This window comes from Paracoccidioides lutzii (genome assembly GCF_000150705.2).
Source record: "Paracoccidioides lutzii Pb01 unplaced genomic scaffold supercont2.10, whole genome shotgun sequence".
Taxonomy (NCBI): Eukaryota; Fungi; Ascomycota; class Eurotiomycetes; order Onygenales; family Ajellomycetaceae; genus Paracoccidioides; species Paracoccidioides lutzii.
Window position 1 is genome coordinate 404,967 of NW_015440956.1, and position 22,216 is coordinate 427,182.

General features: G+C 45.0%; 10 protein-coding genes across 10 annotated transcripts; 1 reads left to right on the top strand and 9 right to left on the bottom strand.

Annotated features, from left to right (window-relative positions):
- Window positions 1-239: 239 nt before the first annotated feature.
- On the bottom strand, window positions 240-1,312 carry PAAG_04142 (NAD-dependent 15-hydroxyprostaglandin dehydrogenase; the record flags this gene model as incomplete). Its single annotated transcript, XM_002793824.1, has 3 exons — window positions 240-890; window positions 958-1,199; window positions 1,261-1,312. 3 exons carry the CDS (start codon window positions 1,310-1,312, stop codon window positions 240-242), a joined length of 945 nt encoding a protein of 314 aa, XP_002793870.1.
- Window positions 1,313-6,629: 5,317 nt separating this feature from the next.
- PAAG_11810 (hypothetical protein) lies at window positions 6,630-7,943 on the bottom strand (the record flags this gene model as incomplete). Its single annotated transcript, XM_015847390.1, has 3 exons — window positions 6,630-6,769; window positions 6,837-6,945; window positions 7,824-7,943. 3 exons carry the CDS (start codon window positions 7,941-7,943, stop codon window positions 6,630-6,632), a joined length of 369 nt encoding a protein of 122 aa, XP_015702982.1.
- An 871-nt stretch (window positions 7,944-8,814) lies between these two features.
- On the bottom strand, window positions 8,815-9,197 carry PAAG_11811 (hypothetical protein; the record flags this gene model as incomplete). The annotated part of the gene is made up of 2 exons (XM_015847391.1): window positions 8,815-8,962; window positions 9,007-9,197. 2 exons carry the CDS (start codon window positions 9,195-9,197, stop codon window positions 8,815-8,817), a joined length of 339 nt encoding a protein of 112 aa, XP_015702983.1.
- A 388-nt stretch (window positions 9,198-9,585) lies between these two features.
- Window positions 9,586-10,815, bottom strand: PAAG_04143 (hypothetical protein; the record flags this gene model as incomplete). Its single annotated transcript, XM_002793825.1, has 1 exon — window positions 9,586-10,815. The coding sequence occupies one exon, from the start codon at window positions 10,813-10,815 to the stop codon at window positions 9,586-9,588; it is 1,230 nt and encodes a 409-aa protein (XP_002793871.1).
- Window positions 10,816-10,924: 109 nt separating this feature from the next.
- On the bottom strand, window positions 10,925-13,938 carry PAAG_04144 (hypothetical protein; the record flags this gene model as incomplete). Its single annotated transcript, XM_015845183.1, has 5 exons — window positions 10,925-11,656; window positions 11,732-11,994; window positions 12,072-12,219; window positions 13,407-13,719; window positions 13,784-13,938. The coding sequence occupies 5 exons, from the start codon at window positions 13,936-13,938 to the stop codon at window positions 10,925-10,927; spliced, it is 1,611 nt and encodes a 536-aa protein (XP_015699409.1).
- Window positions 13,939-15,110: 1,172 nt separating this feature from the next.
- On the bottom strand, window positions 15,111-16,021 carry PAAG_04145 (hypothetical protein; the record flags this gene model as incomplete). The annotated part of the gene is made up of 4 exons (XM_002793827.1): window positions 15,111-15,156; window positions 15,227-15,330; window positions 15,398-15,960; window positions 16,015-16,021. The coding sequence occupies 4 exons, from the start codon at window positions 16,019-16,021 to the stop codon at window positions 15,111-15,113; spliced, it is 720 nt and encodes a 239-aa protein (XP_002793873.1).
- A 391-nt stretch (window positions 16,022-16,412) lies between these two features.
- PAAG_11812 (hypothetical protein) lies at window positions 16,413-16,874 on the bottom strand (the record flags this gene model as incomplete). Its single annotated transcript, XM_015847392.1, has 2 exons — window positions 16,413-16,695; window positions 16,747-16,874. 2 exons carry the CDS (start codon window positions 16,872-16,874, stop codon window positions 16,413-16,415), a joined length of 411 nt encoding a protein of 136 aa, XP_015702984.1.
- An 821-nt stretch (window positions 16,875-17,695) lies between these two features.
- Window positions 17,696-18,549, bottom strand: PAAG_11813 (hypothetical protein; the record flags this gene model as incomplete). The annotated part of the gene is made up of 4 exons (XM_015847393.1): window positions 17,696-17,821; window positions 17,876-18,095; window positions 18,148-18,310; window positions 18,363-18,549. 4 exons carry the CDS (start codon window positions 18,547-18,549, stop codon window positions 17,696-17,698), a joined length of 696 nt encoding a protein of 231 aa, XP_015702985.1.
- A 517-nt stretch (window positions 18,550-19,066) lies between these two features.
- Window positions 19,067-21,336, top strand: PAAG_04147 (hypothetical protein; the record flags this gene model as incomplete). Its single annotated transcript, XM_015845184.1, has 6 exons — window positions 19,067-19,546; window positions 19,595-19,866; window positions 19,913-20,253; window positions 20,310-20,601; window positions 20,719-21,257; window positions 21,326-21,336. The coding sequence occupies 6 exons, from the start codon at window positions 19,067-19,069 to the stop codon at window positions 21,334-21,336; spliced, it is 1,935 nt and encodes a 644-aa protein (XP_015699410.1).
- Window positions 21,337-21,375: 39 nt separating this feature from the next.
- On the bottom strand, window positions 21,376-22,111 carry PAAG_04148 (ubiquitin carboxyl-terminal hydrolase; the record flags this gene model as incomplete). Its single annotated transcript, XM_002793830.2, has 2 exons — window positions 21,376-21,719; window positions 21,787-22,111. 2 exons carry the CDS (start codon window positions 22,109-22,111, stop codon window positions 21,376-21,378), a joined length of 669 nt encoding a protein of 222 aa, XP_002793876.1.
- Between the last annotated feature and the right edge of the window lie 105 nt (window positions 22,112-22,216).

Sequence of the window (22,216 nt, forward strand, 5' to 3'; positions counted from 1 at the left end):
AAACATTCAAATTCATATACGGACGGTCTCTGGTGTGGCATGGGATGGGTATCAATATGAGGAGAGCAATGTGTTTGCAATAGACCCGACTGTATCCCTTTTCAACCTCAGCAAATGAGCCCCGTTAGGTACCTATGCATTTGCCGAATAAAGTTACGATCCGCCCATTCCCGTTCCCAGAAACTCGCACCCTGCGAAAAGCGTGATAATTTATTCTGATTGCGTAGCTTAAATCAAATCTACCGCTTCCCCCAGCTTCCCGACTGCACCAGACCCAAGAGGCTCTCCTCTGCCTCTCTTGGATTGCCCAATGAATTCCCTGGTCTCCCAAGCGGGCCCGGATCATTGAATGGCAGCACAGCACGAACGCTCTTGGACACCTCTAGAATTGTTCCACCCCCAATCGGAACCATTTTCCCCTCCTCCTTCGAATTACCGAGAATATTTTCATTCACCTGATCCCGCTCAACCAGTGCGAGCATCACTTCCGCAACTTCTTCTGGGGTTACCCATGCATCCTTGCTTTCGTCGATGATCTGCATTTTATCCGGTTGCTCGGTCCAGAGCGGAGTTTTTATGAACCCAGGGGCAACGGCAGTGACGCGGATTCCGATTGCGTCGAGTCTTGCTAGGGATCGAACGAAGCCACTAATCGCGTGTTTGGTTGCGATGTACATCGGGGTGGTGAAGGATGGAAGCTGGGCCGCGATACTCGATATGTGGATGATTGATTTCGGGGTTTTGGAGTTTGCGAATCGTGCGATGGCAAGTTGGGTGGTTCGGATGGGGTGGGTCAGGTTAACATCTATCAGACTGTATCTTGACCCGAAGCTCGAGTCTTTACTTTCTGGCGAGCCCGGTGGGTACCAAAAGTTCGAAAATAACTGAGGCTATATGAGCAAGCCAGAAAATGAAAACGGGGTTCAAAGAGTCTGCAGCTTCGCAAAGTCGGCATACCGGTTCATAGATTCCAGCCCCTGGACAAACGATATCGATTTCTCCAAACTCCTTCTCCGCAACTTCGAACATCTTCTCTAGCTGGGACCAATCTGTGACATCTGTTTTCTGGAATATGACCCTGGGAGATGCAGAAGAGTATTGATCTACAATAACCTGTGCTTCAGGGCGGAGGGCGAGGTCCGCAATGAGACAGTTACAGCCATTTTGGAGTAACAACTTGACAAAGCAAAAATTGATGCCTTTGTGTGAATTTTGCCTATATTAGAGGTATACTTGTAGAGTCTGAAGTTCGAAGCTTACCCGAACCTGCGCCAGTCACAATAGCGGTCTTCCCCTTCACGCTCTGGGCCATTATCAGGGATAGTTTGTTCCGGGAGGTGTGAGGAGAAAGATGGATCTAATAAAAAGCTAACTTCTCAGATATGTGAGGCTGCCCTTCTACTGCATATTGAAATATGTCCAGCTTGTACAGCACCTATCAAACGTATGGGAATACATATATCCATGGATCTATCCACCTCAACCGCGGATTGCAGCCTTATATACATATATCTACCTTTCCCCCTCTCAACAGCCATCGCCCGCTGACATGTCCTCTATTAGCGGGGAACATAAAAAGGTATGGCAACAACCTGGAGCCTCGGAATGGGGACATTCGCCGAAACCTGCCAGCTGTTCCTAGGTTCCACTTGAAGCAGGGTCCAGGATTAACTCACCGAGTCGAACAGCGAATTCGAAATATTTCAACCAACTAGATTTTAATTCTAATCTACGCTCACCAACTCCCAATTAAATTAAATTAAATAACACTAGGATTAGGGCACCCTGTTCTTCTATGCTCAAGTGTATTGCAATTGCTGTACCTTGGTGGAGTTCTTGAGCGTACTGTAGGCTCTAGGGGTGCGGGTTCGGGGGGATTGAATGATGAGCTGTTTCAACGCGCTCAGCAGCGGAATAATAAGGTCATGGAGCTTTATCCCTAGTGGAGATCCCCATCACACTGAATCCCGCGTGTGGATCTCTTATGTTTTTGCCTCTCTATCTCATTCACAACAAATATATCTTGGTATTGTTTCTTCATTACAGCAGTGTTGATCATCCTGTATTTACAGGCCTTGTTTTCTAAGATTGACTTACCTGAGAGAGTAGACTCTTGTCTGTGTAATTGGCTTAACGCCTGGGTGATAACCCTTTCGTAACCAAAACTCTTAGCCCGGATTATCCAGCGAGGCGTTGTTGTTGTTTAGGGATTCGTGCTTTTCATAGGGCTACAACTTGATAGGCGCCAGCTTTCTCTGGTCAGCCTGACCGCCGAGGGGGAGGTGTGCTTCCACCGGGCGCTGGTCAGGGAGTTGAACTGCTGCTCACCGCTCCCCCTTGCTCACGCCCGGATTATCCTTCTTCTGGCCTGGAACGTATAAAACTCTTCGCCCACCTTTGTAGCTTTCTCTCTTTTCCTTTCTTTTCCCCTAACGAATTCGTCTTTTTGTTCTATAAGGAAGTGCTAGGGCTGTATTTGGTAGCACGCCTGTTACATTACGAATTCGTTCCTCTATATCTTATAAGGCCTAAGAGCCTTCGTCCAGTGTATAAGACCTGAGAACCTTCATCCTGAGAATAAGGCCGGAGTGCCTAAGAAATTCCTTTCCCTAAACATGAATTATGATTCTTCTTTTGAGCACTCATTCTCAGCAGAAATCTTCACTGACATCAATGCTCTTGCAGCTGATAATGCTGATCTCTGAAGATTGATGCAACAACAAGCTGCACGAATGACTGAACTGCAGCATTGACTGAATGAACTTAACCCTCATAACATTCAATGTGCCTACACCTACCTTGTCTGATAAATCTCTAAAGGAATAATTTCTTGTTCTAGATAAATATAAACATGACCTTTTCTTATATCTTGTCCAAAAATTAAAAGTAAAAGATCAAGTTTAATGTTAATGATCTTGTTATTGATTTTCTATTAAATTAAATTTAATATATTCACAGTTAATTGAATGAAGATACCTTTATAAAGTTTTAATCAGAAATAGTTTTTTGCACTAAAGAACAGTATATATTTAAGAATATATTTTATCAATTAAATATACTTTTTTAGACTTTATACATCAAGTCAAAGTATTAAATTGATTAAATAGAAACTGATGAATAAATACTGTATATAACAATGTGACAGTTTGCCAGCAGCTGAAAATGGCTGTTTTCACAGCTGCTTTTGGCCTCCTGCCAACCACCCAATCTCAATCATCATGTGAATATATCCCCATAGCTGTGATGCTTTCCTCCATGCATGGTCATGAGTTTTGAACTTGCTGTGTTTTCATGTGCTTTCAAGCACTCTCATTCACCAACATTTACTCACTGCTCTTCTTTTGAAAGGAGGAGAGAAGCTGTTTTTGATACTTCACTCTGTTAGTTTTGACTTCTTCTGAAGATTCATGTTGTTCTCTCTGCTTTCAGTCTTCATCACTCTCATCATGCTGTTGACATCTCTCTTTCCTTCTCTCCTTCACAGCACTACCTGGTCAGTTCTATTCATGAAAGTGTCTTAAGTCATTCATTACTTGTTCTGTTTCTCTCTACTGTCAGCTTCTCTTGAACTGCTTTGATCATGACATCTCTGTCTTGTTTGACCAGATCTGACAGACAGAGTAGCAGTAAAATGAATGTTTTAGCTGCTCTGAATTCTCTCTTCACATTGAATGTCATCATTTCAGACAGTGAGTATAAAAGTGACTTCATCAGTCATGATGAAGATGATGATGACAGTTAACTTCTCACTGAACACTATTTGACTTTAGCAGAGAGTCTTAATATCACTCAGCTTTAACAGAAGTGATACAGCTTCAAAATTCAGAAAAAACTCAATGAGATCTGTGATTACTGAGAGAGATAGACTGTGACTTACTTGACTCTTCAACAGTATTATAAACTCATCAGTGATGCTGAACAGATATTGTCAGCACATCAAGACTAACACAGAGCAGCAATAAAAGTAAATCTCTGATTCAGAGAAGATGATTCATTTTCTGTATGTGTTCTTCAGTTGATGATGTGATATCTGTTATGATAAAAATAATCAATACTGTTCAGATATTAAATGCAAAAGCTCACTGAAGACATTTTGAAAATAATGACATCTTATTCTCAAATAGAAAACAGTATCAGAACTCAACAAAGATACAATTGTCAAGATGAAAGATGTGAGTACTCTCTTCTTGAGTCACTAAATCAGAAGCATCACTAATCTCTTGCAGATTGTTGTATAGATGATCACAGAAAATGAGCTGACTTTTGTCAGACAATCAAAGAAGAATATATATATCAAAGATATTACTGAGTTCACTTGAGTCATTCTCATTATTACTGAGATAATATTTGTTTCTGATTGACAGCACATTCAAATACTTTTCTTCTTGTAGTTTGTAGTCATCATCATCAGTCATTTCTCAGTAATTCTTCATCTTCAGTATTGAGATATCATGCTAACTCTGATTCAAGTTTCAGATAATGAACATTTTCAATTGTTCATATTCTTAAAATCAGAGTTTATTAAAAGATTTTTTGAAGATAAGACACTGTATGTGTTTCTGATTCTTGCAGCATGAGCTGATTGACTGACAGAATGATAGAAATGAGTTTAAGATTCTGAAAATCATCTTTGACTCAACTCTGATTCTCAGCTCACATATCTGCCTGCTGACTATGCTCTTTCATATTGAAGAATTCAAGTCAATTTCAACAACTGAATTAGTGTTGAATTCTGCAGAGAAACTCTATAGTGTCAAAATACTGAATGACAAGAGACAGCAATCACTGCTACTGAAGAATGAATTACTGAATAAGTTTATATTTTGTCAGATAGAGCTAACATTCACTGAATTTAAAATTTACCTGAATAAGAGAATGACTTCATTCATGATGAGTTTTCAGATACACTGAGCTGATGAGATCACAGACTTTGAAAAGATTGCTCACTCATACAATCTCTGCTATGCTGAAGCTAAGACATTTAATAACAGTGATAAGTACTTCTTCATTTTCTTCATGTTTCAGTCATGTCAGAAGACTAATGATGAACAGAGAAAGTATCAAAGACTCTTCAGAACATTATACTTCAACACATGAATATTCACACCTTCATCAAGCATTATCAGGTGAATGTTGATGTTGATACACAGAGAATAGTTTAGAAAACAGACTTTCAAACAGAATTGATGCAATTTGCCTGCTCAATGAATGCATTGATTGATCTCAATCAATTATTTAAGCTCTCTTCAGAAGAATCAAGATCTTTCAAATATCTTTCAATTGTTCTTGATCAGCAAAATACTATTCAGAAGCACAAGTAGAAATTAGATGACTGTGAAGCTGAGTTAGAACATGTCAACAAAATGTGCAAGACTGTTTTAGAGCATCTTGACAACAGAGTACTCATCAAGTTCAACTCTGAGATGCTGAAGAGACTGAAGATTTTCTGTGATCAGATAGCAGAAGCAAAGTTGATATACAACAACACTGTTCATGAGCTGTGTAATGAGAAGCAGCAGCAGCAGAACTGACAGATTCATGAGAATCTTGAGCACTATAAGAATGAGCAATCTGTGATTGATCTTGAATGACAACTGGCTGAGAAGCTAGTGAATATCAAAGTCATGAACACTTTCAAGCACAAGACCTTCATGCCTCTGAAGCACTTGATGTTTGTTGACTGCATGCTGACCTTGCCAGGTGCTAGTCTTGAAGCAGAATATCAGTGAAGAATCAACACAATCAACACAGGAATCACATTCTGTGATATGGAGAAAGAGCAGCTCTCATGCTGGCCTGCAGTCAATGATGATTCTTATCCTTCAACCAAGCAGCAGAGGTGCTTAGTAAAGAATAACACTGAGGTTCTCTTGCATCAAGCAATGAAGTCTGTGCAGGTCAAGTTCACAGCTGAACAGTCTCAGACTTGCTTTCAGTCTTGCATTTGCTTTCTCTGTATTAGAAATTCTAGTTGCTCACTGAAGTGCTGCATTAAAAAATACATAACACCTGGATCACTTACAAGGCATTTTCTATGAAGGCATATCAACTCTTCATGACTAGCCACTGGAGAACTAGTTTTGTAGTATATATATATATATATATATATATATATGTAATAAAAGGAGTTGCAGTCACACATAATGACCATGCTTACTTACTCAAATGCATGCTATATCAAAACACAAATGAAATGCAAGTCAGGCTACATTGCTCTATCAACATATCCACTGAATCTGCATTAGTTTGTATCCCTCCACTAATACTCTTGCTACAAAATGCTGAAAAACCTAAGTCACCATCTAGAACTATTTGATTCCTCATTTCAACTGAGAATGCCAGTTGATGAGGTTGGAGTTGGAAAGTTGAGGGCAGCAGAGCTAGCCAGTGTTCAAGAAAGCAGATGTGGACAGTGTTGCTGCCATTAAATGGTGCCAATCAATATTTGCCACAATCATGGATTCTGTGTCTCTGATCCCAAGAAGGCAGCGTGCGCGAATGGCGGTTGCATTATACTCCGATGAAAAGCAAGCAAAAGTTGAGAATTTCATCTATTTATATTTGGCCATTCTATGCGCGCCGCACTCTACCAATCAATGAAGTCCCCATCATCATCAACCCATTTTATTTCACAAAATATGATTAATCTCACTGCGATCCATCGTATCTTGAAAATGGGCATCTTGTAGTTCTTGAATGATGAGTGGTTGCTGCTGGAGTTCCTTCCTACGCGAGGTGTCCAGATCTGGCCACGCAGATCGTGTAATCACTGATGTGGTTTGATAAAAGTGTAGAATAGGTTTGAGCAGCTTAGGTTTTCAAAAAGAGATTCTTACACTTGGTAGAGTCAGCTGCCGCTCTTTTTAAATGGCTCATGATCTTGGCGTCCTTAAGGACGCCAAGACGTGGCTTTTTGTGAGAGCATGGCTTGGCGCGCTCCTGTCCCTGATAAAAATGGGCAACCAGACCATGCAAACCAACCAAATCACGCCTTGGCGTCCTTCTGGTCCGGACTGTGACAGGCACTGTTTTTGGGCTGCTTGGCGTGTTATGGAGTCATCTCTCACTTTCCTGTTTCTGCCTCAATTGTTGGAAGTCATAAACACCACAGAATACACACAATGACTGTCAAATCGTGTATGCTGACCAAATCGCACAAAATGTCAAAAAGTGAAAATGCAAAATTACAAAACTGCAAACATTGCCTTTTCGCACGAGTGCAGAGATGCAAGCCCAGCCTTGCCAGTTAGCGCTGGGCCTTGTTAAGCTTTAAGGGCCAAAACGGTGGGCCATAAATGACGTCATAGGTGGAGTACCTTCCAGCCGTCAGCCCTTTGCCCTAGCGACAGGAGTTGAGGTTAAGCACAGACCTACCCAATCTGCGGCAATTATCAGCGAAATATACCCTATTCTTTAGAACATCGTGGCCTGGTCATACCAGATGTCATTCTTGGAGATCCCCTATTCTCTAGATCAGCATGACCTGGTCCTGCCAGATGTCATTCTTGAAGGAAATATCCCCTATTCTTTAAGAGGCTTTCTAAATAAATACTCTTTAATGGCCAAACTTCACAATATTTAAAAGCTGTTAAAAAATCCATGTGTTCTAGCATCTGACAAGGCCTTCATATCTCAGATAGCAATACAAGAGAATGCCTTTGTGAAATATGGGGACTTGAGAACTCTTACTCGAATCGAGTAACTTCATGTGTCTAAAAATATCTCAAGCAGAGCTAACCGAGTCGCACAGCAACTTAAGAGAATCATTTTATTCATACAAGCCTCGTGTAAGTGTTTTCTCAGGAATCCGGCTGAATACAAACGAATTTGGCGATCCGGCGATCCGGCGAGGCGTGGTTGGTACGGACCCACATAGTTTTTGTAGCGATCCAATTGTTTCGAATGCGTGCGAAGGCATCTAAATGTATGCCTGGTTGATCCATGAAAAATTGTCGACTCACCTGATGCAATCAACAGAAAACCCGTGCTGTGGCCCTTCACAAGAAAACCAGGACAAAAAGGACCAGACAGCCACCCAAGTTACAAAAAGTAAAGGTCCACAAAGTATTTTGTAGGCTAGATGTGAAGAGCGGGAGACTACAAGATGGTAGAGTAGACAAGATCAAAGAGCACAGAGAGAGGAGGGTGTGTACAGTAAACAGCTAAAGAAACTTGAGAAACTCCAGCGAAGGCTGTGTGCCGTGTGGGTCCCCGAAGCAAAGGAAAATATATAAACCGCAGCGGGAAGCGCCATGCTGAACTTTGGTTCCTCTTGACGTAGGGCCTCCTTGGATATTTCCAACGTGGCACTCACTCTACCTTTGTTGGTGGTAGAAAGTCGCTGCTCGAAGCATCAGACTTTGGGAAGAGATCTCAATTTGTAGAAAAAAGGTGGGCTCCATTGGAGCCAAAATGTCACTTTTCAAAATATCCAGCAAATTCAACTTTGAAATCAAAATAGCCAACTCAATCTTGAGCCACCTAGTCAGCAATTCTCGGGCATATAGGTCCATGGGCGTAGGTGATGACAGGTATTTTGAACTCAATAGACAATAGTTTCTTTCTTGCGCTACATCATGTTAACAACCCGATATCCTTTGCCTTCCTCTAACTGATTGGTTGCTTTATTCATTTACCCTCTCTGTATCCACATATTACTATACGCCCGCACACACCTCCCGTCGACCATTACGCCCGTCGCCCCATTACGCCAGTCGCCCATTATGCCTATCTGCCCGTCATCCTATCCGCCCGTCATCCTCATCCTATTCCGCCCGTTATCCTACCCGCCCGTCATCCTATCCGCCCGTCATCCTATCCGCCCGTCATCCGCCCGTCACCCCGTCGACCATTACGCCCGTCATCCTTAGGTTCTGCCTTCTCCTCGTCTGATATAGGAACGCCGGCAAGTAACATATTCATATACCTCATATATTCCCTGTCCTGATAAAATTCTGGAGCCCTATACATCACCTGCGGGGGTAAATTCTTTCCGGTTGCACTCACATCCACACTCTTCTGCCAACTCCAATGCTGTTCTGGCGTTTCACAGAACTTGCACTGGCAAGGATGTCTCGGAGGCGGGAGCGGGCCTCCCATGGACGCGGTGCTGAGCTGCAACGTTTTTTCTTGACGGCCCAGGGATCCCACTCAGGATCATATGCAGCAAGGCAGTTATTGGGGCTTGTACAAGCCATCACTTGCAATGGGAGACCTTATTTCAAGCTGTGTTTAGTTTAGAATTTGACATAGCTAAGGTTTTCAACAGCATCCGGAATTTCTAATTTTCCGGGATGCACTATTTCTTATTGGCGCAAGCAAGGTAATCAATCATTTTGTTTGATATAATAAAATTATCAACCAGGAACAAACAACCCATGTATAACACAAAATCAAACAAAGCCCTGTATTAGATAGAGAAGATGGTAAAAGGCAAGAGATTGTGCAGGGAGGGCAACTCAATTGAAACTGGAATAAAGCAAAGAAGTACAACGGAGCAAGAGCTTTTCGTCCATCCATCATATTCACACAGAATTAGGGAAAATTGGTATAGGGACAATTATTGTAACTACAAATTGTTGCCTTCTAAGTAGCAAAATTTGCACGGTGCATGAGGAAAGTGTGGTTATTCGCATTTACCCCGTTAATAGGAGAATTCTGGACATGTAGCGGGTCATATCTTGGGTCTCGGTTTACGAAACTGCTCGGAACATATGCGGGTGGATGATGGAAGGCGTCGACGCCGCTTCCTGCCTGGGGAGAATGGCGAAATGAATTCATGTCTATGGCAGTAGCTGAAGTAGCGGGGGAGATTGAGAGTGGGCTCAGTAAATTAAGTGTCATTCCCGGAGTAGGGCAAGGCATGCCCATACAGTTCCTAATATGCTGTAGGCTATCAGAATCCTGTTGGGAATTGCTGGACCAATCCTCCGAGTCGTAACGGGAGCCGTCATAGACTTGTGGCTGGTGAGGAAAACCTGTCTTGGGGTCAAAGGAGTTATGAGAGGAGCTGAGCGAATGGTTGCTAGTTACGGGTGATAACACATGCTGAGATGAGGATGCCACATTGTTTCGGGACCCCCACCCAATTGTGTGCGAAAATCCCTCATCGGTAATTCCCAGGTGAACTGGGAAGAGATCTGGGTCATCATGGGCATCGCCCTTCAAATTGAGAGCGCTGAAAGGGCGAGTAGATGATAACATGTCTTCAAATATGCGCAGCTTGTTTTGAAGGTCCTTTTCTTGAGTCGATTTCCCAACTTGGCTGATTTGCTGTTTCAGCTCGTCAATAAGCTTCTTGACATATGCAACATCGCGGGAAAGCTTTCGATCGGCACCACGACGTCCAAACAACTTGACCTTGCAATAGCATACTTCGGGCCGGTCTTCAAGGGGTAGATCTCCATGGCCGGTAGATATAACCTTTGTTTTGGCGCATAGGCGAATAGGAATTCCCTCCATGCGTCTGGAAGGGTTAAAGTCGGTGGAGAGGAAATTGAAACGAACTAATATCGAGCAACATGGATTTCCGGTGGCAGGGTTCGAGGACCAGATAACAGAAAACCCGTCGAAATTAGAAGTTTCCAGCTGAACTTGAGATGGTCTGATATCTCCATCTCCGCCTTGGTTGCGGTCCACGTGTTCTACCGCCAAAAGCTTTCCATCGCTTTGATGGGCTTCGTTGGAGCCACGGCCCTCCTTCCATAACTGCCACCAACTGGCTGGCTTTGAGCGTTGTAAAGAAACGCGGATAAAAGTGCGATATTTCAAAGGCTGTGCGCCTGATGTCATTGGCGCTGTATCCAGAACCGACATCGAATGGCATTGCCGCCTTCACTCGCCGTATCACTGCCCGCGATCTAAATTGATAATTATTATTCTGTTATACACATTATGTGAGGCGAATAAGCTGTCTTCACCAGGCCTACCATAGGCCTAAATCAGGAAACTGAGCCTGCATTTTCTGAAATGCATCATTTTCACCAATTGACAACCGCTCATCCCACAATTGCTGTGACATCACCAGTACGGATTCCTCAGGGGCTAAAGGTCCAGATGGGCGATCGGGGATTCTGACTTGTAGTAGAGTATTTTCGACAAGGCTCCTATCTTCGACTTCTCTCACGTAGCAGCCGACCACATATGCTGGCCATATCAGAACTCGTTGATTGTAGCGTGCGTCAGTTGCAGCGTGAAGACAACGCATCATGTCCAACAGATTTTTGATCAGCAGGTCTACGTCAGGCATAGGGCGGACACGGCTATGTAGCTGGAGCAGCGCTGTGAGGATAAAGCATCGATGAACATTACTGGCATAGTCATCACTCTCGGGGGGTAATTTCAACAAGAGCTCCAGGAGTTCAACTGCTACATCCTCATTCCTAGACAAACGAGCTATCAGATCCAGAAGCGGCCGCGGCAGGCCGGTGGTTTTTTCTATCCCTTCCCTTCCGGAACAATAAGTAGCCCAGATATGAACGGCCTCTGATCGCCGCCCCACAATCCACACGTCCATGTCTAAGCCGCCTAGAATTTCAAGTAGATTAAGTCGGGAGCAGATGTCTGTTTCCACTGCATCAGACACATTGACCGGAAATGCCAATAATAATGATAGGATCTGAGGAAGATGGTGAGTCCAAGGATATCCGGCTCTCATCTGCACCAGACCAGGGAGAAGTTAGTGTATTGGAAGATATTTGGGGGAGGAGGTGGCAGCGCAGGTGGGGCTTACAGATATTTGGGCCAGCAGGATCATAGTGAAAACTGACACTTTGGGGTTGCTGTTTGCGGATGGGGAGGTAAGAAAGTCTCTAGTTTTAGTAATGGCTCGGTCGACGCTTGCCAGTGAGGACACCCAGCAACATTGGACATGTAGTGCTATCAAAGCATTGACTTCATCTCTAATGATGGGAAATTGCCAATAGAGGGATCGTATATCTTGCACTTGGGACTCCTCATGATCCCAGTTGAATATACTGGTGCCGCTTGTGATAACTACATGCAAGTGTGTCAGAAAACTTTAGTTTGGCTTTTTCCAGGATTTGTTGATAGGAAATAATTCTCTTTCTCACAAAACTGATAGAGTTCATCATCTGTCTTTCGACTAGAGCAATTGCACATCAGGGCTCTCGGATAGCGTAGTGAGTGTGGGGCTTGCTGGTAGTAGGGGAGTAGCTGAGATTGGTATTGTTGCCGCTGTTGCTGCTGTTGCTGCTGTTGCTGTGGTTGGTGGTGTTGTGGTTGATACCACCCGACTCAGAGGGTCCAAAACTGGCGACAACGACGCGGATTTCCTTGCTACTTCCACCTTCTTCCAAATGAGACGGGGGGTGTAGTCGCAGGCAAATCCAAGGCGCTTACACCTCCCACACAATGGGCGGCTTTCATCACATTTTCGACTGACATTCACACACTGGGAGCAGCCAGTACGCGACCGAGTACGTGTTTTTGGGTGTCCATGAGGCCTCTGGGAAAGAGCAGACAAAAGATAGATCATTATGGGTTGCTCCTATCCTTTTATGCTTGCAGATAACCAGCCAAAACCAGGATATGATGAATGCAGAAATCACAGGCTACCAAGCGGCGTAGGCCAATTTTGGCAGCCTTGATTCTTTCCAGGCCATCAAATGAGGCGCCGGTGCCAAACATAAAGGCACAAGCATGTAAGTTCATTCGCTCCTACAGGAGCAAATTCCTCCCTTGTATAAGGACCAAGCCGTGGATGGACAGACATGTGTGGATGGCCGGCCTGCATTTGCACAAGGCAACGGGCTAGTGGTGATCGTCAAAGAGACATGGCTCAGTACTCGCTCCAGGGGGCACCTTCCATCGAAATATGCAGCAAGGCGATTATTGGGACCCGCACAAGCCACGCAAGCCCACCCCTTGATTCTAGCCGTGTATAGTTTCCCAGGTCAACGATAAGGTGTCAAGAATATATTTGATTGTCCAAAACAAGCAAAAACCAAACATTTGGCTTAGGTCCATTGTGGTATCAAAGTATCCAAGCATGGATAGCTGATATACAATGAAACAAGCCTCCACTGCACAGTAGAGTTTCCCGGGTCATATACAACGGGTAGAATTCACCACAACATCCGGAAATTCTAATTTTCCGGACGCACTATTCTTCATTGGCGCAAAGCAAGGATGTTCTATTTTTGAGTAACCAATCAATTTCCTTTGATTTATATCAACCACGAACAAACAACGCATGTACACCAGAAAACAAAACAGGGCCCTGAATCACATAGAGAAGATTAAATACAGGCCATCAACATATCTTAAACCAATAATTATCGTCCGATAGCCTTGAACATGTGCAGTTTGGTTTTGTGGAATCAATTTCCTGAAACTCCCGCTACGAGCTCCGCACAGGACGGGAGCCGAACAGAAGGAGAAAGTACCTGTTTCAGCTTCATTTCCATCTTATCCAGCCTTGAATCCCTTTGCATAGCTTCCCGCTGAAGCCGAGTAATTTCAGCGCGGAGAGATTCGATGCTATCTGGTTTTGTATGAAAGCGGTGGATATGGATTTTGAGATCTGCCTTTCTGCTAAAGCTGCGATCACAGGCTGAATAAGGACACATCCACCTCCATTTGCTGTTCGCTTGATGAATCGTCCATAGATGACGGCGCATGCAGGCTGCCAGGGTAAATCGTTGGTTGCAACCTGGGTTCGTGCACTTGTATGGGCGGTCATGTTTATCCATGTGTTTGCTGTTAAGGTACTTAGCACACAGTTCAAGAAATAGGAACTATAGCCAAAAAGGGTGGCACATACGTCCACTCACTGCGTCGCTTGAAGATATGATCGTGGCAATCTGGGTGATCACAGTATATCTGGCCGGCGTCATTTTTGGGCGCCTCCCTCGTTCGCCATGCAGCCAGTCTCGGTTCAGAATCATCAACCACGACTGGCGGCACCTCCTGAGCCATTTTGGTTTCTTGGGGGTGGGAGCTGTCGTGACCTCTGGGCTTTCACTTCTTCGAGGACTTGGATATAACGACTCTTGTTCAATCCCGTTTTCTCTTTGCTCTTTGTGGCTGAGGAATTATTTTGGCCAACTGGGCAGGCAACCACAATGCGACTTTTGCAACCATCCAGAGGGCAACCCAGAAGACAACGCCAAGCACGATAAAAGGAAAGGTAAAAATTAGAAAGCAGCTAAAAACTCTTTTGGAACGGGGGCCAAGGAGATGGTTGAGATTGGGGTTCTGTGATCCCATGCCGGCTAGCGTCGTTTCCGACGTATGTAGAGAACAAGAGGTGGGTGCAAGACCTTTCTTTATGGAATCTAGCAAGAGACACAACAAGGTCCTGAGTGCAAGCCAGCCTTACCTTGACCGCATTTGCTTCCCACCCGGGGAACTCGGATTGAGCCCCTGGAATTTGTTAGCACAGAGACCATGAACAAATGGTTCGGATCTTCGCTTCGCCCAACCCAACTGGGGATCAATATGTGCATGGCCATCCATACCCAACAAGCCACGAAGGTACAGGAGGGCTGGCGGCATTTGCTTATGTACGGTATGACACCATTTACATTCTCCAGCAGCATTTCCACCAAGCAACGGCCTAATCGCTCTGGGTGTGTTGCTTGGAGATTGGGATCGTTTTGGATGAGTTGAGATTTTTATTGATAAAACATATTAACATGCACAATGGAACAGGTCTTGCTTCAGGTGGTTTCTGCGTTCTTCACAACAACTTGTAAATCACCCATCTGAAGGTACTCTACCCGTTGACGAAGCCTAGGTTCTTGCGACTGACGATGCAAATGGGATGAGTCTCATTTTTAGCAGCCCACTTTCCTGGTCAGCAATGAGGCGTTTGGGCCAATACTGTGCATGGATCCTGGCAGAGGCACACCAAAAAAAATTGCTGCAAGCGATGGGATCCTTGTTTTGGGTGAGGCACAATTAGTGTCGTTTTCCTCGCCGCCTTCTTAGCCAATCACAAGTTCGGAAGTGGCAGTTACGCACCAATTAAAAGCGGTGGTAGAAAGACGCGCGCTAATTTTGCCCCTCCCCTCCTGAAAACCCCAGCTGCGAACTGATTTTCAGCTCCGCGCCTGGCGCAATTGCACTTTCTTACAAATATCACCAGTTTAAGCAAGAACCTTATTCTGAACAGGTGTTTCCATTTCGAATAGCCTGGGAATTGTTTTGGTATTTAGGAGCACAGATTATTTACATCTCCGATTAGCTGGCTTCTCCCTCTTACAACATATGAAAATCATCCAGCCATTTTTGTAAATCCGACTCAACCACTTTCTGAACTCCGTGGCTTTGTGCCGCAATCTCAGCGAAAGCGGGATGCTGAAAAGCCTGTTGTTTGATATTTTCCTTGTCTTCGATTAGCTAACTATTCGTCGCGTTCTTGGCCCGCACATACCTTCACGGTGTGAAGCATAGACTCGAATTCTGTAGAAGTCTTGAAATTCCAGCCCTGACGATATCTGTTCCTAGCCCAAAGGTTTTCGAGCCCATCAGCATCATCCGGAAGGGAAGATATAAATGAGCGGAGTTCGCCGAGTCCGACTTCATCCGTGCCAAAATGCCACGCGAGGGTAGAAAGTGCTGTTATTTCATCGCCTGAGAGCCCCTCGTACCAGCGCTCTAGATCCTCCGTCGGGATCAAACCGCTGGTGGGAGCCCAGCAACATACGATAGACTCCAATGCGGCAACGGTTGCGTCGCGGGTAAAAAATAAAGAACGCTCAAAAATACTCCCAGTATCTACTGCCGCCTTGGCCATATTGTCGACGCTGAGGATGTTGTCAGCGGGGATATCTTCGCGAGCGGAGCTCTCCTGGGTGGGTGCTGCTTGCACGGCATCTGACAGAGATGTGCCCATCGGCGGAGTTGGCAAGATCTTTTTCGTCTGACTAGAAAGATTGTCCGCGCTTCTCCGCTTGCGCGGGTTCCCCGGCGGTGGCGGTTGCAGTGAGGATTGATCTGACGAAAAAAATCAGCAGGGTTCTGAGTTAAAAACACTCTGAGTAGACTAACCTGACATCTTCTTGGGAAGTTGCACAAGATCTCTGTGGCTTGATAAAGGGCACAAGGGAGTGTAAGGAGATAGTAAGTAGTATAGCGGAAGTTGGGACGATCAACCATTCTTATACCGATCTGCCCACAATGGTCCCATCGGGTACGTTCTGTGACACCCACCGTTCCCATGCCTGGATGACCCAACAGTAAGATTTTAAAGAGTGAGAGTTGTCTATCAGTTTGCAGGTGCGCAAGACATAGCTAGGCAGAGATGCGGACGGCGAAAGATTGGCAGAAAGTAAGCTATCGTTTAAAGACACCTCACGGCCGGGTAAGGTTAAAACAATATCTCAATTTTCCACCCAGCCAAAGACTATACTTAAAATACAAATTTCAGTGATGCAAAGTGGAGTTGATCATTTCCGCCCATTCTCCAAGATATCAGCTGCGTCCAATCCCTCATCCAAGGCTAGCCCGTATTTGTTTGCGAGTTCTTCCAGATCCTCATTCATCTTTACAACTGCGTCCCTAGCACCCTTTGCTTTGATGAACGTTTCCCAATTAGATATCCCTACTCTGGTTCCATCTTTGGTTTTCGCGGCAAATAGTACGCGAGCAGATTTCAGGTCATACATCAACCCGTAATAACTTTCGACTTCTTCAATGTCATCGATTGCGAACTGGTAGAGCTCGGTTTGGCTGTCGTATCTACCTGTTAGCAACGATTAAAAACAAGGTGGGGAAACATACCATCCAGGAGACATTGGTGTGCGGATGTTTGAAGTGTCTTTCGCATCCTCATTGCTGGGCATATCTGGTGGTGTAGAATTTGGGTTGTGGCCCAACCAGCTCAAAAAGCTGAGTACCTGCTGCGCCATGGTCGATAGTCTCTCGAAAGCTACCGAAAGACCTTCTAACACAGTCAGCAACTCAGCATTGTAGAAAAATGAGATATCAACCGACTTTGTGCTGTACAATAAAAGCAAAAGACCAGTCCCTTCGTATGCAGCGGCAGGAGCTACTTTCCGCCTTCTTGATCGACTGAGCGGACTGCAAAGACCTGGGCCAGCCCGTACTGAAATAAGGCAATGAGCGAGCGGTGAAGCATCTCATATAGTCAAAAGAATTGTGGTGCAAAGTTTGGCCCCAATTAGTATCAAGGTAGTGATCCCTTGCATGCGGATGGCACGGACAACCTAGGTTTGTATATCGCACTCGCGCTCCCAGGTGATCGACGCAAGTTTCCCTGTGCCCTCAACACAACCTGGCATCCCTGGCTGGTCTTTTCTGAGGCATCCCACATATACAACACCAGCGGCAATCGACCACTGTCCTCATTGGGCAAAGGAAAATCCAAAAAGAGCCATTTTCGGGTTCAATATCACTCTTGCCGGGACTCTAGGCCATCACGGCGCAGCTTTGGCGAGGAGAAATCGACCGATTAATTTTGGCGATGCTGTAGAGGTCAAAGCAACTATAACACGACATCAGTAGTCCAGTCGCACGACAAGCTTCCCAGCAAAGATAAAGACAAGGAGGTAGCAGAAATGAAACTTGGAAGTTAGGTCAATTAATATTGTTATGGTATTAAATGGAAATAGCTAAAAGTATTCAACGTTCAAGCAATTAGAAGCAAGTGAATTTAGAAAGGGCCTTGCTACACTGACTAGTATCCACAGGCAGTCACATTCCAATGCAATCAGAAACAGGAAATATCGGATGTGCTGTCTGGGAAGCCATGTAACGGCACGGTGTTCCCCAGTCCCCCAGGCCGAGAGGAAATATTTCGAGCCATATAGGCACCAATAGTGGTAATCAACATCACCTGGAGCCATATCAGCACACGTTGGAGAGAGAACCGTACTTTCACTGAACTTACTTGGATCGAAAGGGGCCAGTCGTGGACGAGTCCGCCTGCGGCAAACCCTGCTGTTACGAGAACAAGAAGTGCATGGATTGTAACTTCACGGATTACAGGCCCCTGAGATGGTATACCGCGAATTCCGCGCCAAAAAAGCAGGCCGGCAATCGCGAGTACCGTGTAGTCGATAGACACGACCACAGCTGTACCTTTCACCGACGCCTCGTAGGCGACCGAGCTAACTCAATGAGCACAAGGCCTATCAAGATCGAGGAGAAGAGTACACACACCATAAGATCAAACCGAACTTTACCGCGGGGGACAGAAAACCATATCCTAGAAATAATCGACGCAGCAGGGCGAGGATGAAATTAAGGGGCAGGGAATAACGTACCTCTAGAGCTAACGGGAATGCTGTACATATTCCCAAGGGATAGTAGAATGCTGGCGTATCTGAAACAAGCTTTTAGCATTTATCACCATCTCGGTAGAAGGGGCTGCTCACCCCCGCGTCTTAAGCCCGATAGACCAATGCCAATGACAACAGCATTGACGCAGATAAAGAGAACGAAGATTGATATCTCGGACAAACGGTGAGGCTGGGGGCGGTGAACGGTAAGCAAGATGAGATGCACCATACTTAGCACGATGAGCGCTGCCGACAGAAGTGCATATGGGATGTTAGGATACATTTTGTAAGAAAAAGGCGCCAAGTTGGTCCCTTTTGAAATGATCTATCGCGGAGCGATGTCTTGTGGTTTATAACTACCGGGCGGCCACTCTCTGTGCGCCTTGAATGGAGCTTTTTCGATAGCCCAGGGAGTATTCCCATTCTCATTTTAGCAAATGTATACACCTGTGCATAGGACGGGCGTAGATCCAGCAACTAGCGGATGTTAAGTCACTCGCTTCAAGCTGGAAATAATGTCCAGCTGGAACCGTGCTGGTAGATGTGATGAAACCCGGCAAGATGATAGCTCACTGTTGGCCACGCTAGTACTGCCCTGCGATGGCTAGATCGCCAAGATTCTGGTATTTTTTGCGATTTATACCAGAATCTTGGCAATTGTGTCAAGTGGTTCGTAGGGGTGGAATCCACCTGTCTTAAGTTAGAAAGGCTAATAGAGACTAGTCGTAGTGCGTACTTAGGATTCATTCCCAACTTTTTCAGCACCTCCATCGTCATCTCTCTCTATCCACCCACTAACCATGTCGGCTCGTACGGAACAAGTCCTTGCGAAGTTTACCAGCCTACTCAATCAACTTGCTCACTTCCTCAACGAGAACCAGAAATACTTATCGCCTGACAAATGCAAAAACTGTTATCATTCTCTCCCACCTTTGGAGAAGTCATCCCTTGGAAAAATTATTACATTATTACATATTGGGGAGCCGAATGCATCAATGAGCGAGAAACAGGATGCGTATGGTTCGCACAACGGCTACTCATCTGGAGATTTGATAGATTCTTCTAACAATGAGGAGCTCTCAGGCGACGATGAGTTCTCCAGCGATAGGAGAGGCTTGTCTGGAGGTGTGAAAAATACTTCCGGTGGGAGGCCCGATTTTAAAATCTTCAAAGTGTCGGTGGTAGCCATGCCCGAAACTGCAGAGCGATGGGCAAAAAGCCATAAGACCTTCTTTGAAGAATCATCGCAAAATCATCCTGAGGGACGAGGCTGGGGCGCCGTGTTTTCCAAGATTCACTGACGCGAAGTGAATCATGATACTCTCCAGATTTATCGACGATTCGACCTGTACGATTTCTTCTTTTTGGTCCAAACGTATGGATATCATAATGGTCTAAGATGGGTCTATCGTGCACGAAGGAAACTTGCCAGCAGGATAAAACAGCTGTCCTCTTCATCCCTTCAACTGACAGTTGACGATATGGACAAGAAGCTTGATCTCTGGGTCAACCTGGGTCGTGGATTTGCTGAATGGGTTATGGAGTTTAACGAGCGTCCAGGTTGTCTACTTCTGTTGCCGCTCGACGTCTCAGAAACCGAGTAAGTTAGCTGTTCCACAAAAGGGTTCAGTGCTAACATGACCCAGTTACACCGCTAGACGGTACCGTAAACATATAAAACCAGCAGTGCAGCATCTCATCAAGATCGGTTTTCAAAATGTCATGCGCCAGTGGGACCTCTATGCACTTGGGGACAGTATTGTTCTAGGGCTAAAGGAGCGACGCCCGTCCTTAGCCAAGATTGACGACTCCAACACAACCCAGTCGCAAGTTCACGATACGCAATTACTCAATCATATGGCACATTCGGGAACTGTCACGGAAGCTTTATCGAATATGCAGGAGCAGATGGACCCAGCTATGGACCTTAACCCGCAGTTCACCAACTCTGCCGGATTGATTTCTAATCCCGGGTGTTCAGCTAGAAGTACGCAAGCCAAATATCATTTTAACTAATACTAACTAACATAACTCCCCTTTTAGGCAGCACCTACGACATTTCTTTTGAGAAAACATTTAACCGAAATTCTACGCTAAGTTGTACGAGACCGTATGAATCCGCAATCTTCAGTGTCATTCAAGAGGGGAATATTCCAACCATGGTGACTCTTCTGCAAAACGGACAAGCCTCTATTCATGACGTTGACCCATATGGACTTGGCCTTCTATATTTATGGATCACTTACCCCGAATTCATCAATGACGTTACTGACAAAAAGTATAGTATGCCGCCTACTATTGCTGGAAAGCTCAAGGCGCTGCTAAAGCAATGCAGGTTTGTACAAGGTTAATCGCAGCTGGTGCAAATGACAATTGGGTTGATGATATTGAGAAGTACGTGTTGATAAACCTAAGTGCCGCCAGGGATAACATCGGTCTGACCTGTTTTAAGTAACCCAATGTATACGCTGCTGGACTGCGCGCTAGTATCCACAGCCATGAGCAATGGCTCCTCGTTCGAATTTTCTCAATATTGTGGGATGATTGGTAGCCTTTTTGGCAGATCATCGAGCAAGGTTGGGAATAACTACTTAGGTAGTCGAGGATTTACAACACTTCATGAGGTCCTTCTACGAATCAATACCAGTCAATCATTGGAGGAGTTTCTCGTCTGTTCATCTCGAGCCGGAGGTATTGCCGCTTTGATTGACCAGCCAGATTATCATTATCGAACTCCTTTAACATGGGCTGTTGAATTTGGCTGGGTTTACGCCGTCCGAACCCTTCTGAAATACGGTGCTAATCCACACAGAGCAATTCTCTCGGCACGCGGTAAATCTACTCTCCTACACCTAGTGCTTGCCGGTCCATGTTCTCAGTTTTCGAAAGGCGACTTCAATTCTGTTGTCGAGGTTTTGCTTGCTCAAGGCGTTGACATTAATGCGAGAGATCATGAAGGGTGGACGCCATTGCATATTGCAGCATCATGGGGTTACATTCCTCGGAGGCTCGTGGACAATCCTAGACTTAATTGGGGAATCTTGACGTACGACGGTCAGACAGCGGCTGATTTATCACCTGGCAAAAATGCTTGTAATATTTCTGTGATTTAGTCTTCCACAAGAGCCAATAACCCGAATGTTCCATCTATTTTGCTTTCCGTGTATTGTCGTATAATGTAGCGAGCAGACCCGGTTAGAATATCTTCACCGTCGGCCAAAAAGCCTCGACTTATAGGTCCGTCGACGTCACCATCCAGCTCGTATAACTGGTTCGAGTGTGTAACAAAACATATATAATGGTGATCCACTTCATCTTCGGCGATGGGGACGTCCGAAGCCCCCTTTTGAGCAGCTTTCGCATAAACCCTACAGATTTCTTCCGAGTCTTCGAGATATTTAGAACGGTTGGGCGGTTCAAGTTTGGTTAATTGGTGAAGCGCGGACTCGGTTTCTGAATGGACTGTGAATTTTTTTTCCCTTTCAATTAATGTGAACGAAAAGCGAAGTAAATCACCTACTAATGGAACTGGGCACGTTACAGACGGCGTGTAGGATGGCGTAGAGGCCACATGCATTGTTAATCGTCTGCTTTAACCAAACAACTTCTTCCTCAGCTCGGTTTGCCATAATTTGACCTTCAATCGTACGTTGCCCATACGCGGGGCAAGAAGGGAGAATTAGGATTAGTGCCAGGACAGGCCGCTGAACAAGGCACAGCTCTTCGTCTTCAAGTGAGCAGACATCAACGAATTTGAGAGAACTAAACACGCCCAAGTCATGCATCAACTCGGTAAATATCTCTGGATCAGACTCGAGAGGAATATAATGCTTTTTGTAATTCATATTGCGCTTTGCTGGACCAAAAATGGCTACGTCTAAAAGAAAAGAGAAAGGAAAAAGGGACACATGTTGGTTTGGAAGACGCAGCCAAAATGGTGAGGGGTAATT